Source organism: Mugil cephalus, chromosome 17, assembly GCF_022458985.1.
Source record: "Mugil cephalus isolate CIBA_MC_2020 chromosome 17, CIBA_Mcephalus_1.1, whole genome shotgun sequence".
Classification (NCBI taxonomy): domain Eukaryota; kingdom Metazoa; phylum Chordata; class Actinopteri; order Mugiliformes; family Mugilidae; genus Mugil; species Mugil cephalus.
Window position 1 is genome coordinate 9,294,487 of NC_061786.1, and position 13,585 is coordinate 9,308,071.

The 13,585-nt window shown below is 42.9% G+C and overlaps 1 protein-coding gene across 11 annotated transcripts in view; it reads left to right on the forward strand.

Moving 5' to 3' along the window:
• The window catches only part of LOC125023535 (ryanodine receptor 3-like), a 100,215-nt gene that overhangs the window by 15,574 nt on the left and 71,056 nt on the right, over positions 1-13,585 (forward strand). For all 11 annotated transcript variants that reach the window (XM_047610856.1, XM_047610862.1, XM_047610859.1 and 8 more), the window contains exons 2-3: positions 3,449-3,568; positions 9,318-9,422. In XM_047610856.1, the coding sequence (XP_047466812.1) occupies positions 3,449-3,568; positions 9,318-9,422 (225 nt within the window). The remainder of the gene's footprint in view (positions 1-3,448; positions 3,569-9,317; positions 9,423-13,585) is intronic.

Consider the following 13,585-nt stretch of genomic DNA (forward strand, 5'->3'; position numbering starts at 1 on the left):
CCCATTGAAATTGTCATGGAGCTCAGGAACCTAAACAACCCCTCCATGTGCTGTTGGACCTCCTCATGAAAAGACCACAGAAGGTGCAGATCAGCAACTCCACCTTCTCCACAGCACTAGCCCCCCCAAGGATGTGTCCTCAGCCCTCTGCTTTTGTCCCTCTACGCACATGCCTGCACACATGTACAAGCACTGCTCCAATACTAGACACCACCATCACCGATAGGAATGAAACAGCTTACAGAGAGGAGGTGAGAGAAATTTCATCATGGTGCAAAGAAGGTGATCTTGGCCTACGATACGACTTGATGCTGCAACTGTACCACCTCAAACACAGAGCCTGCAAAATCAACCCAGTGCATCACCCAGTGTGAGCTGCCCAGCCATCCAGGACATTTACAGGCAGCGCTGCAGGAGAATGCACATCAACTCCTCTCTGACCCCAGCCACCCCAGCTACAGGCTATTTACACTTGTGCCGTCTGGCATGAGGCCCCAAGGCACCTGGACTTGAATCAGTAGGTTGAGGGACAGTTTTAATCCACAAGCTACCAGGCTATTGAACTGCTGAACGACCTCACACATGCACACACATGCATAGTTTTGCTTTAAGTTCGTTTGTATCCTATTTCTGTTTCTATTCTCTATATTTTATTTCTTACAGTCCCTGGTCTCCAAATTCAGTAGATCCCAAACTGATCAAGTATCTGTGGGATGCACTGGAACAAGCCTGATGCACAGATGCCACTTCCTTTTCAACCCGTAGGACCCAAAGACTCAATGACATTCTGTTGCCAGATACCACAGGACACCCTCAGAAGACCCATGTCCATTGTCTGATGAGTCACAACTGTTTTGGAGGCACAAGGGAGACCTACTCAATATTAGGAAGGTGGTCATGTTATCCCTGATAGGTGTACAGCACAATACAATTTAATAATACTACAAACCACAGTCTAGAAACACAGCTGAATTAACAGCTCTCTTGATTATTTTCTACATAAAGGGGAAGCTAGTATATATGACAACACAATAACCACCTTAAGGCCAAATGAGTCCAATTACTTTGGAAATAGTGATCAACAAAACAGTTATCCCTTTGCGATTTTCTTTTTTTTTATTCTGGAGGTTTGTCTTTACACACTCACAATGTGCTCAGAATTACAATCTATACTCGATCCACATCAGAGGCACACGTGACCATCAGCACAAAAATAAATTTGTCAGGCGTACGTTGTGGGGCCCCTGAGGCTTGTCATATTGATTTCCATGCAGCGCTTCTGCACACGTAAATAAAAAGGCTCCACGCACATGCACTCGGAAATGCGCAGATGCTTGCCGTCTTCATTCCTCTCCCTCCCTGTGACGTGCATCGTGCCGCGCTGTAATGGAATGCTTTACTGTTACTACTACTACTACCGCTGCTGCTGCTGCTGCTGCTGCTGCTGCTGCTGCACTCTGGACTCAGCACAATCCCTCTCACATTAAATAATGCAGCTGGCAATTGTGCACAGGCCGCCTGCCCCTCCCCACCAGCCAATATCAGCAAATTTCCGCTTGCTCTGCTGTCGTGAAGAGTAACTATGTCCAATTCAGCGTTTATAGGGCCAGCGCTATAAACACAATCAACTCATTTACACAGCCGTGAAATGATGAGTGTATTTCCAGCTCCTGATTGTGATACCGAAAAGAATGCATATTGAGAGACTTCTGCTCCTATTAGCCACACCTGCCTTGGCTCACAAGGACAGAAAGCAGACTTTATAGCCATTGTTCATTTAGACAATAGATATACATGTATCTTTGTGCGCTGTTAATGCATGTAAACACAGTGCTGAGCCTCACATGGCTGATGTGTTGTGAAAGACATTAATCAATGGCTCCCTAATAAGACATCCCGTCTCAATATTCCAATAATGGTTGTTTAATGTCATTTTATGTGAAATTCCAATTACGAAAGCCCCAATTAACAGAAGAAAATACTTCAAATGTTCAGTGTACGAAACAAATTTAGGAAAGCATGCTTTAACACCATTTCACGATTACCAATGCAGCGTTAAAGACATGCAGTGATTGGCTTTATACACATAAATGCCTTCTTCTACATTCCTTTCACCCATGGAACAAGCCAATTGCCGCAGCCTCATTTGTTCTAAAAACGAAATATAAACAGCCTTAATGAGATTCGGTTGACTCAAAGGGATCAGCTATCGACAGTCTCTTTTGGATCATCACATTTAGCGTGGGAGATGTACCAGACAAAAGGGATCACTTGTTTGGCTCTGGAAGCTTTTAGTTTTTAGCACGTGTATGGTTCAGTTTTCCTTTATACAGAAAGTTTAACAATCGAGCTAGCATCAGGGTTCTGAATAATATTTTAGTGTATTGTTTAGCGGCACTTTATTTCCTCTATACAGTATATGGATATATGGAAAGATTCTTTGGCAAGATCTTGAAGTTAAAGACGCTGTTAAGACACCATAAATACAGGGTATGCTCTATCAAGATAAGTTGCCTGGAACAACAGCAGAACATTAGCACATTAGTACTAGCCTGGTGTAGTACTGGATTCGATACTTATCAGACTACGGGTTTAGTAGCATTTAGATTTCATTATGGGGCATCTCAAAAACACATGCAATTGGATGGTCCTTCCTCCAAAACAATCCCGACCCATCAGAGAATGAATATGGCTCTTCTGAGGGTGTCCTGTGTGTCTGACAACAGGATTTTGTTAGTGGGGGTCTTTGGGTGCTATATGTTGAGTAGAGGGACCTATGTGGATCAGGCTTGTTGCATTGCATCCCACAGATACTTGGTCAGTTTTGGATTTTTTATTAGTTTTTCCTAAACCGTCTCCTACCATACTGCTGGGGATGGCTGCTGCCTGCTACCGTCTTTGCTATGAGGCTGGGGTGCCTGGTCTGGTTTAGGTGGGTGGTACGTGTCAAGTATGTACAATGTATGCATGTCTTCGTATGTAGTCGTGTGGACGTAACATCCACGAATGCCAGTAAAAGCTGTGAAAGAACATCGAACAGAATTGAAAAGAACATTGTATTGTCACAACATGGTCAATGTTATTTTCTTCTCCTGGGGGTGGTCATAATGTTGCGCCTGATCGCTGTAACTTGTGCGTAGAAAAGCAAATGCACATTGTTGCGAATACCCATGTTCTGGTGTTATAACATGGACCACACTGTGGTTCTAATGCAAAGATTGAATCCTACAGTCTGTTTCTGTTGTCTGCTGTTTTTCTTCCACTTTGTGGAGGATTGAATAGAGAAAGAACTCTTTTCAGGCCACAGTGGTATCCGAGTCTTCGTTGATCAATAGACTAGGATGTGTGTGGGTGAATTCGGTTTCTCTCGGGATACCACGCACACACACGCACATTCTATGTCTGTGCTAACAAACACACAGACTGAAGTCCGTTTTTGTCTTGACAGGATGATGAAGTGGTGCTCCAGTGCGTGGCCAGCATCCAGAAGGAGAATCGCAAGTTCTGCCTGGCTGCTGAGGGGCTCGGCAATCGACTGTGCTACCTGGAGCCCACATCAGAGGCGAAGGTAGGCTGCTCTGGCTCCACTGATTCTCTCAGATCTGAGATCACATCTCACAGAGATATTCATGTCACTGGTGTGGGATGCACTTTGTTCTTGCTGCGGTTATATAATGGACCTCATGTTCACGCACATATGCACATTCAGACACTAATATGTACAACAAATGCCACATGAAGCAGTTGGCAGGAAAGTGAGCCAGATGAAAGGGCGCAGTCATCCAGACGAGAACTCAAACCAAGCGCCCGTTTAGTTCGTTCTTATTTACGTTCGGCGAACACTCAGAGAAGCCAAGCAGAGAGGGTGCACAGAAAGGCAGCTCGGTGCTCCGTCAAAGCAGGAACAACAGCTCAGTCTCCTGGATGAGCCCTTCTTCCAAGGGTTCATGCAGAACGTCACATCTCTGTGGGCCCGCCGTCAGATAATAACTCCCTGAAATTACGCCCCTGGACGTGTTTGATGGATTGTTTCATAAGCAGCGCCGTTGTTGGCTGTAATTGCCTACAGCTTTATTGCAGCTCAGCAGCGCGGTCGTAGTTGCAGACGCATTTGCTGTTTTGTGCGACTAATTGCGAAGTTCTAATGAGTTAAATTTAATTGTTTTCCTTTGTCGTTAGTGGATTGCCACCCTAATGCATTTTTTTTTGTGTGTAATGAATCCACACTATAATGGAGCACATCCTCAATGTTATTCCTCCAAAAGATCCACTTGTTAGGCAGAAATATTGGAACGATGATTGGGCTGTTGGAGAGAATATCAATCCCAGACGCTTTCACCTTTCACTTGCCGTTATTGCTCTGCTGCTAATCTGGCATTAATGTTTTCCTGTAGCAAAGCTGCACTCGACAGCAGGCCTTACAGGCTTCCTCCACATTGATTGCCTTTTAATCAAGATCCATTAGTATCATCTGAGAGCTAGCACACAAGGTTATTTAAATAGGCAGAAAGACGCTGTTCTGGGCATGAAGGACAAGATGAGAATTTTGAAAGGGGAAGAGTAAACACTGTACACAAAAGAAAACACCCACGTACTCCTGGAATTTAGGATATACTCTCCTTTGCAGTGTGTGTACGTCGGAGTGTGTGTTGGGGGTGGGTGTTAGGCTCTCATGCCGTTTCTGGATGGTAATTATACCTGACAGGTGTGATGGATGTTCTCCCTATCAGGCACTTTGTCTTCATTGTCTGCCATTTTTATGAACGGAGGCATCACCCCCACCTTTGGAATCAACAACAGAGACCTTAAAAAAAAAAAAAATTAAAAGTGAATATAGGAAGCCTCCTTTCCTTGGTGAACTAGTCTTCTAATGGGGCACAGGACCAAGTCGACAGGATGAAGTTGATTTAAAGTGTGCACAGTTTAAATGGCAACATCAATCAGGCTGTGAGACGCTGGTTGATTGTGATATACTACCGGCAGCTCTTGCCTGTCAGAGACTCAATATTATGGCCACTGGAGGTATGCCTGTATACCATAATGGTGGTGGTGCTGTGTCTACGTTATGTGTATGGTATGTGAATTGACAAACTAGCGGTGGTCAAAGGATATTTGTAGATTGTGTGTTTAAGTTCCTTTCTTTATCAGTTGACAGCTTTAGCACCTGCTCGATTTAAGCGGGGAACCGGCGACAGAGTATGAAATCACCTCTTTAATCAGCTCGCTTTAACCCTTTTTCACCCTGTCTCTGGAGACGGGCATAAAGAACGAACATCCTGGCTGACCACCCTGATTGGTCATAAACCAAATTGCTGGGAATGCTGCTGTTAAAATGTCTCACCGGATGCTCGGTTGGATACTCATCATCCCCTCTAGCTCTCTTAGACTTTCATTCCACTGCCCTGATCTCTCAAAGCCATCCCCTCCCCACCCGCTGTTACAATCTCGTGCCTGAAGAGGGCAAAGGTCAGTCGTTAGTCACCCAGAGACATGTGGGAAAGGCTGGACTGCTTCTTACCAAATTATTATGGTTTCTCTAGAGTAAATTCTAGGGAGCTAACATGTCTTCGAGCATGCCTTAACATTGTTATACTGCATGGAGGCAGAAATGTGCAGAACTATGAATTATGATTTCATGACCACCTGCCCCATTTCGTGTAGGTCCACATTTTGTTGCCACAACAGTCCTGGCCCACTGAGGCATTAAATCCTGCAAGTTGCAATGCAAGTCCTCAGTGGATTGGACTTTTTTGTCCAGCACATGCCACAGATGCTCAATTGGATGGAGATTTGGGGGGAGTGGGACGGAATGCTCAGTTAATGGCCAATCCCACTCACTGCTGCTAAGATAAAGAGATAATCAGGGGTTATTCTCTTTACTAGTGGGCATAATATTATGGCTGATAGGTGTACCTACATGAGGGTGTGGATAATTAAACATTTTGGGAAAAAGATTTCGGTGATGGTCATTGCCATTCACAAATGTCCATTCATGTGAAGGTAGACTTCACATGAAGGCTTCAGACTTTAGCATAGCTAGGCACAGTGATGGGGAACAAAAAAAAACAGAGTTCATACAACAAAACACATAGAACCCTGGTTGATTAATTTTATGTGTAATATGTTCTTGAACCCAAAAAGTTAGTAACCAGTGAGGAATTTTGTACCAGACCAACCAAAGATAATAACTAAGATGTAACAAACAAGAATTTCGTTTGTTAGGTTAAGAGGTGGTATGAAGGAATATTTATTTTCCTATTTACGCTTTTACTTTTGTGCTTTCGTAAAGATCTAGCTGTAGCCTGCTTTTATTTTCCATGCTAGTAGGAGCTAGCCGTTTTCTGAAACAAGCAATAGTCTCAAATTCTTGTTTAACTTTTTTATGAACTTGTTAGCAAACATGTTTTGCTAGATGTTTACACTCTAAAAACACTACACACAATAATGTATTACCTTTGCGCTGTCCTTTTGTTCATGCAGCATATTATTATTATTATTATTATTAATAATAATAATAATAATCAGTCTCCTTTTAGCTCTGCTTTGGTCTCTTCCACCTCCCAAAGTGGTCTAACTCTGATCAGGAATCCTGACAGTTTGTTAAGCAGGTAGAGTACAATGACCCAAAACCTTTAACTAAGCGTTGCTTAAATGGGCCACTGTTCCTTTAAGTGCATTTGTGGCAGCATTAGTTTAAATGCAACATTTGGAACTGAAATAAATTCTTCCACCCCTTAAAATAAAACACACCATTCCAGGTCTAAATTAAGCAAGCGTGACATTTGGAAATGTTTTCTGTTGCTGGCGATTGAGACTATCTGGAAACACTATTGTTGAATTCCAGCGCTGGCATGTGTCGCTATAAAACAAATCTCTGTTTGTTTAGTGAAGCTTTCCCCTCGTCCTGCCTGGGCCTGCTTTATATTCAACCAAGCAGCGATGATTTATAAATGAAATTCCACCGTGCGGCTACTTGAACCTGAAACCACGTTTTGTGAAGTTTTTCATTGAGGTCAGATATACCTGTGTGAATGAACCACTTTGCGAGGAGTTGAGACACTCAGTAAGGAGGCCAGGGAGGGTGTTTAGGTTGGCATCATTTATCTTGCGGGCATACCCCGCTGTATCGCTGCTTTCCTCATTCTGTCAGTGAATTGCCTGTCCTGTCCGGTGCTGCCCTGGTTTGGGATGGGATTTGGCATCTTCTCCACTTTTCTAATAGTCCTCTTTCCCAGACCTAGCTTATCTGAGCGCTCACCGACCTGAGAGCACTCAGTCTGTTAAAAGTACCTTTTAATGAATATCGCCCACTCAATTAAGATGAACTTGGTTCAAGTGGGGGAAATAAAATGCAGTTGTCGGCATAGATTTTCCGCGTGGGCATCTAATCGCAACATTCCCGCTGATTGAGGGAGCAGTTTTCCCTCTGACTATATGAAGGTATTTTTGCTTATGCGGCAAAAAATTTTAAAGCAGAACATTAGAATCAGTGTCGACGGATCGCGGGGTAAGATTCTGTGGTAAAACTTTTCATGAATACATTAAGGTTGGGTCAATGTCGGTAGGACACGGCCGCTCAGGTACTGTAGCTGCTTTCATTGACTTTTTTGATTGGAGAACATCCTGCACTGCAGATGGCTCCTTCTAAGTAAGCGCACCGGATCGATGCAGGGACGAATGTGAATGAATCAACTTCTTAATCTTTGTGCCTGCCGATAAAGAGGATATTCTTGAACGACCGCACAAGGAAATAATAATAATTTATTTAGCACAAATATACAGTAAGTAAATGTAAATATTCAAATATTCATTTGTGGAAAAGGTAACTCTTGGCTTGAGACATTGGTATTGCTTGCTTTTAGCAGAATTACTTCTTGTAGATGTTTTACATGCAGCATTCAACAGTCTCTAATATCTACTTGCTGAATATATTCATTGACTGAGACACTCCATAACCCACCAGTTCTTCTTTTTAAGTTATTCCTTGATTCCTCATTATCCTGGTTAAAAATCTACTTTCAGATGGAAATATGTTCGGCATAATGCAGAATTCATAGCTCAACAAAGCAACACAAAAAATATCTTTGATTTGTCTGTAGTTTTGCACCACTGTCCTTTATGGACAGCAAAGATATTTCCTGGCATGCCTCCCAGACAGGTCAAACTTATCCAATCCCCCTTTGGTTGATGCGTTCACTGACCCCACGATTACATGCGGATCCCTTGAAGAAATCTTGGGGTTTTCTTTTTGCATATAACAGTCGGCTCTTGGCCTGAACTTGCTGAGGCTGTCAACCCTGGACAAATCAGCAGTTGTTTTAAACCTTTGCCACTTTTGCTGTGGATGATTTTCCTCACGGTGGAGTGATTTATTTTAAACGATGTGGAGAGCCCTTTAATCTCTTGCCAGATTCCTAGGCGTCCACATTTGTGAAGGCCTTGAGAGAGCTTAGATCTTGGCATTATGACACTACACACTCCAGTAGCAAAGAGAACATCGTGCCCCAGATGTCGAAGGTTCAAATAAGACAAGTTCCAGTAGGAGGTTCCCATCACTGGCATCTAATGTGGATCCTTTTATTTTGTGATGGTGCTGATCAATGTTAAGGTGTACTTTACCTTTATTCGCAATTTTTTGGTTTGTCTACACTGACTTTCTTGAGTTAAAGGGACAGACTGATATCGCTCTTGTGTGTGGAAGTTACCTCCAGCAGTCAGTTAAGTTTGATTAACACAAAACATTGGAGACTGTCTGGCTCAAATTGAGACAAAGAACCAGTCTGGCACATAGGCCCCTTGTCAAACAGCAAATAGTTTCTTTTCTTTTTTACTGTTTTACCGTTTGCTCTTTGCTTTGATTAAACAAGATGAGCTCCAGGGTCGAAGGTGGTGGTTGGATTCTAGATTTTTGGATTTGGTCAAAAGGCTCCTGGTTTTGGCTTCGTATTTATCCAACGGGATAGGTGGCAATGATGTTCATTAAGAGCTACAGGCCATCTCTCATTTTGGTGGCTTTGGCAGGTGTCATAAGGCACATTTGCAAACTCTTTGTCCCAGCAATTCAAGAAGAATAACTCGTTCAAATGTTGCATTTATAGACACTACCTCCTGCGTAGAAAAAGAAAAAAAAATTATTTTTTAATCTTTTTATACAGTTTCAAAATATGATGTATGCTGTTAGAAGCTTTTAGAGATTAAAGAAATTACTGGGAAATATTGGGTGTTTTAAAAAATAAGTAGTAAGTCTAAAACTCCACAGCGAGAATCCTTCTGCTTTGTTAATTTTTAACCCACGACCTACTTTTCTGTTGTTGCAGTATGTTCCCCCAGACCTGTGCATCTGTACCTTTGTGCTGGAACAGTCTCTGTCAGTGCGGGCCCTGCAGGAGATGCTGGCTAAGAGCGGACAGAACAGTGAAGGGGTGAGTGACGCGGAACACTAACACACACAGATACACACTCCAGCTCCTCATAAGCGATCTCTGAGTCACGTGGCGCATGTCCCAGTGTGTTATGGCATTCAAAAGAGGCAGCTGTAATGAATGCAGCCAGCTAAGTTGAATATTCTTCACTTGTTTCGGGCATGGTGAGGAGATTAATGAGGGAAATAGGCCCGTTACGGTGGCCTAGGGACCCTGACTGCAGAAAGGTCCAGGCCTCTATGAATATTGATGAAGATGAAGGGGACGCCTTGGCCTCACTGCAGCTTTCCCTCAAGTGCTGTGTGCACTTTTGCCCATTTCATTAATACAGAGGCCGGAAGGAAAACAGCATGATTTAGCCACTTTAGTTAGACCTTTCCTTTTTCTGTAAAATAACCACCTGGAAAGTGTACAGGCTGAGATGGCAGCTGACAGTCAATTAGATTAGACGTTAGTGAAAGTGAAGAGGCTTTTCCAGTGAAGGGAATGTGGTTGGGATTGTTAAAAATTAGCACTCATTCATCGCTGTATTCTGTGCCCCTATGTTGTCTCTCTCTGTTTTCCTCTTTCAAGTCTTTTTCCTTCTCTTTCACTCTGCTGTGACCGATGTGTAATTCTCCCATCTTTATCTTCTACTTTCTGTATATAACCTCCATCTTCTGCATGATAGACACGCGGCCCGGATCGATGGGTATGTTCACCACTCATGCCATTCCCCTCTCATTAACCATGCATGGGTAGACAAATTATAATACACATTTTGCTTATTCTGTTCTCCCCTTGTTGTGTTTTGTCTCCCACGACATGTCACAACAACATTAGAAATCATTAGAAATCACCTGAATGACCCAATGCTTTGAAATAACTGATGATCATATGGATTTTTTTTTTTTTTTTTTTTGCGCTGCGTGAGCAGATAGCGCCTGGGCGCCTATCAAACTGACAAAGACAAATTCAGTTGGTTGTCCTTAAATATCACTTGTCTCAAGACTCAGTTTTCCATGGCTGGAGAACTAGAGCAGCACCAATGCTGGATTAGCGTCAGATTAACATTCATCTTGTCCCCTCAGGGATTTCAGACGGATGCTCAGTGCAAGTATCATTTGTTTCGTGCAACCCTTCACACAGGATAAGCTCTAATTTGTCACAGCATCCTCGAATCATAGCGGCAGCTTGCTTTGAGAATCTGCGAGATGATGCAAGCGGCTGAGGTGACACGGACATTTGCGCAGCACGACGGTATCTCCAGAGGTTTAAGACATGAAAGCTCCCACGTCTTGGAGTCTTTTCAACTTTTGCCCGTTCACCCTTTAATGCCACACCACTAATGATGGTGAGCGTTTCCGTAAATCCTGTCCTTCTGTCCTAGTCCTTCCAACAGAAATGGAAGTTGGGCCTTCGTGGCCACAGCGGACAGTCTGTGCCATAGAATGACGGAAATTAAGGCCATTGGTTCCACTACTGATGTGGCGAGTGTTAGCTCCAGCTGGCATGAAGTTATGAGCTGCAGTCGAGCAAAGGGATACTCAGAATATTAAACGCTAGATTAAAGCTCAAATAATGTATTTAACTTCCAGTCCAACCGGATCCCTGCTGCATTAGCACCACTTTAAGGCCTTAAAACAATGCATTTCTTTTTCTTGTGATAAAAATTGTTATTTCAAATGCCATTTATTTCAGTACCTTAGAATGGACAGCTTGCTTTTGCATAGGAAATCAAATATATGCATTTTGCCAAACTAATGACTAATGGCATGTTTACACTACTGGCGAAAGAGCAAAAATCTACAATACATTTTCATTGGAAGTCAGTGATATGAAGCAACTAGCTGACGTCTGACATTTGTCTTGATCCGCGTCATGGAAGTTGAGCAACTATTTTTGTCGCTCCGCTGACGCGATCCTCTGCGCTTCCCTCACCCGCTCTGTGTTATATATACACTCAATGCCTGGGATGGGTGTTGGAACAATTACTGCCACATCTCTCAGGGCTAAAGCAACCCGCTTAATGGGTCAGTTAGCAGGGGTCTAACTAGACGTTGTCACATTGCATTGCATTAGCAAAGCAATACCACAAGTGGCGACCATATGGTGGCCATTTGTGGGTTCGGTAGCTTCGCATGCGACTTTAGTGTCACTGAAAAGTGAAATGGCTCTTCAGTTGTCAGGTTTTGCAGATCACTTGGCTGTCCGGAATAAAAAGCAGTGGCACCGCAGTCGGTAAAGTACAATTACCTAAAACATTTGCAGTCCAACCGCTGCACTAATTACATAATGAGCTCAGATGTTCTCGACCCATCCCGTTCCACAGGAATGTCTTGATTGCAGTCCAACCGGCTGTCCCAGCAAATGATAGATGAAAACGAAAAAAAAAACAGGTAACCTAAAGCCCCTTAGTCCTTCTGGAACCCATTCTTATTGCATTGCAGCCACACCTAGCCAAAAATCGTGGTTCAGTGTGGTAGAAATCAATGTCCTTTCTTTCTCCCTGCTTTTTTCCACTCGCCTAACCCTTGTCACAGATATTTAACAACCGCCCAAGCTGGCTTTCCTCCTAAAAGTCTCCTGCTAAACTTGACCACCCGTTTATGTAAGCTATTTATCTGGTCAGCTGCAGCTAATCGATCAGCATAAAGCAATCACATCAAACGTGTTAGCTTTGATGCTAGCGTGGTTCTCTAGTCAATGTGATTTCCCTTTAATAATATATATTATATTAGTAATAGTATTTTTTTCTAAAGCTCATACACCTTGTGTGTCATTGTAGCAAATATCTCAGGGACTTTTAGACTGTAGATGGCTTGAATTGGCCATTTTCACTGTTATACTTCAGTGTATTCCTTCCACTCACGTTTATCTGTTTCCAATACTGTCTGCCTATTCATCATTCTTTGCCCATGCTGAAATGTCACTGGAGGAAGCGCCATTAACGGGGAAATGGAGGTTGAATATGTCTCGGCTGAGGCTCTGAAATCAATACGTCTTCGAACAGATGGGCTTATCAATAGCCAGTGGCTGGAGCAAATGGGCAGTTGAGGCTGTTTTTTGCTGGAAGGCACTGAGACACAGGGGGAGGCAGAGGAGAGGAGCTGTAAAGACAACACAGTAAACTAGAGTAAATGCCAGCCCCAATTAAGCGTCATATCCAGCAGCGATCGCTCAGAAACTTGACAGAAGTCTTGTAAAATTTGGCTTTTGATCTGAGTGTACTGATCTGCACACACAAGGCCTCGTTTGGACCAAGTATGAACATGCGAGTGACAACTTGGGATGGCCTTACAATTTTGCACTCATGTAAGCAATGTCAATATCACTTAGAGCCCGGTTGAATATTCTGCTGTCATCTCAAAACAATGGATTGCTACCGACCGATGTTTCAGAACCATGGACAGCTCTTTATTGCTCACTGAAAGCACACGCAGACACACACACGTATATATGTGTGTATGTGTGTGTGTTGTTTGTGATATTTATTTATTTATACCCTGACTATATTGTTACTTTAAGCATCCTAACAAAGCTCAGATTATAGCTCAAACCCTGAAAAGATCCAAACACATTTGCAGCGGTGACAGTAAAATTGCTTGTAAACAAAGACATTATTGAGAAAATAAGGCAATTTCACTTCGCTCGGCTACTTTGCATACATCAACATGCACATTGCTAATTAACCACATGTTGAGACATGAATTACAAATACCTGCAACCTGCAAATATTCAATATTTAGTAGTTTAATTTATTTATTATTAATTTCCCTTTTGCCTACTTTTGGCAATCATTCAAAATATCGGCTTTGTCTTTTTTTTTTTTTTCTGAATGAATGATACCTAACCAAGAGAACATCAAATAAGCAGGATGCACTGGTTATTAACATCACTGAAAGAATGTGGTTCAGTGGCTCAGACCCCCTCCAAATGTGGTCTGAGCAATCCAATATAAATTGCCTTCTCAGTGCATCCTGGGTACGTCGGCGCCTGTCCTTTAAGCTGCCAACTTGTGATGGTACCACCCAGGATGCCTCTTAATACCACATCTGAACAGGGCCTAAGAGAGAAAGCTGCTCTGACGATCTCTGGTGTGGATGTTTGTCTGTTCCCCTGCTGTTTTCAATCCCAGTTTGGTGAGAGGAAACCACAGCACCGTGACCACATACATAAACCAC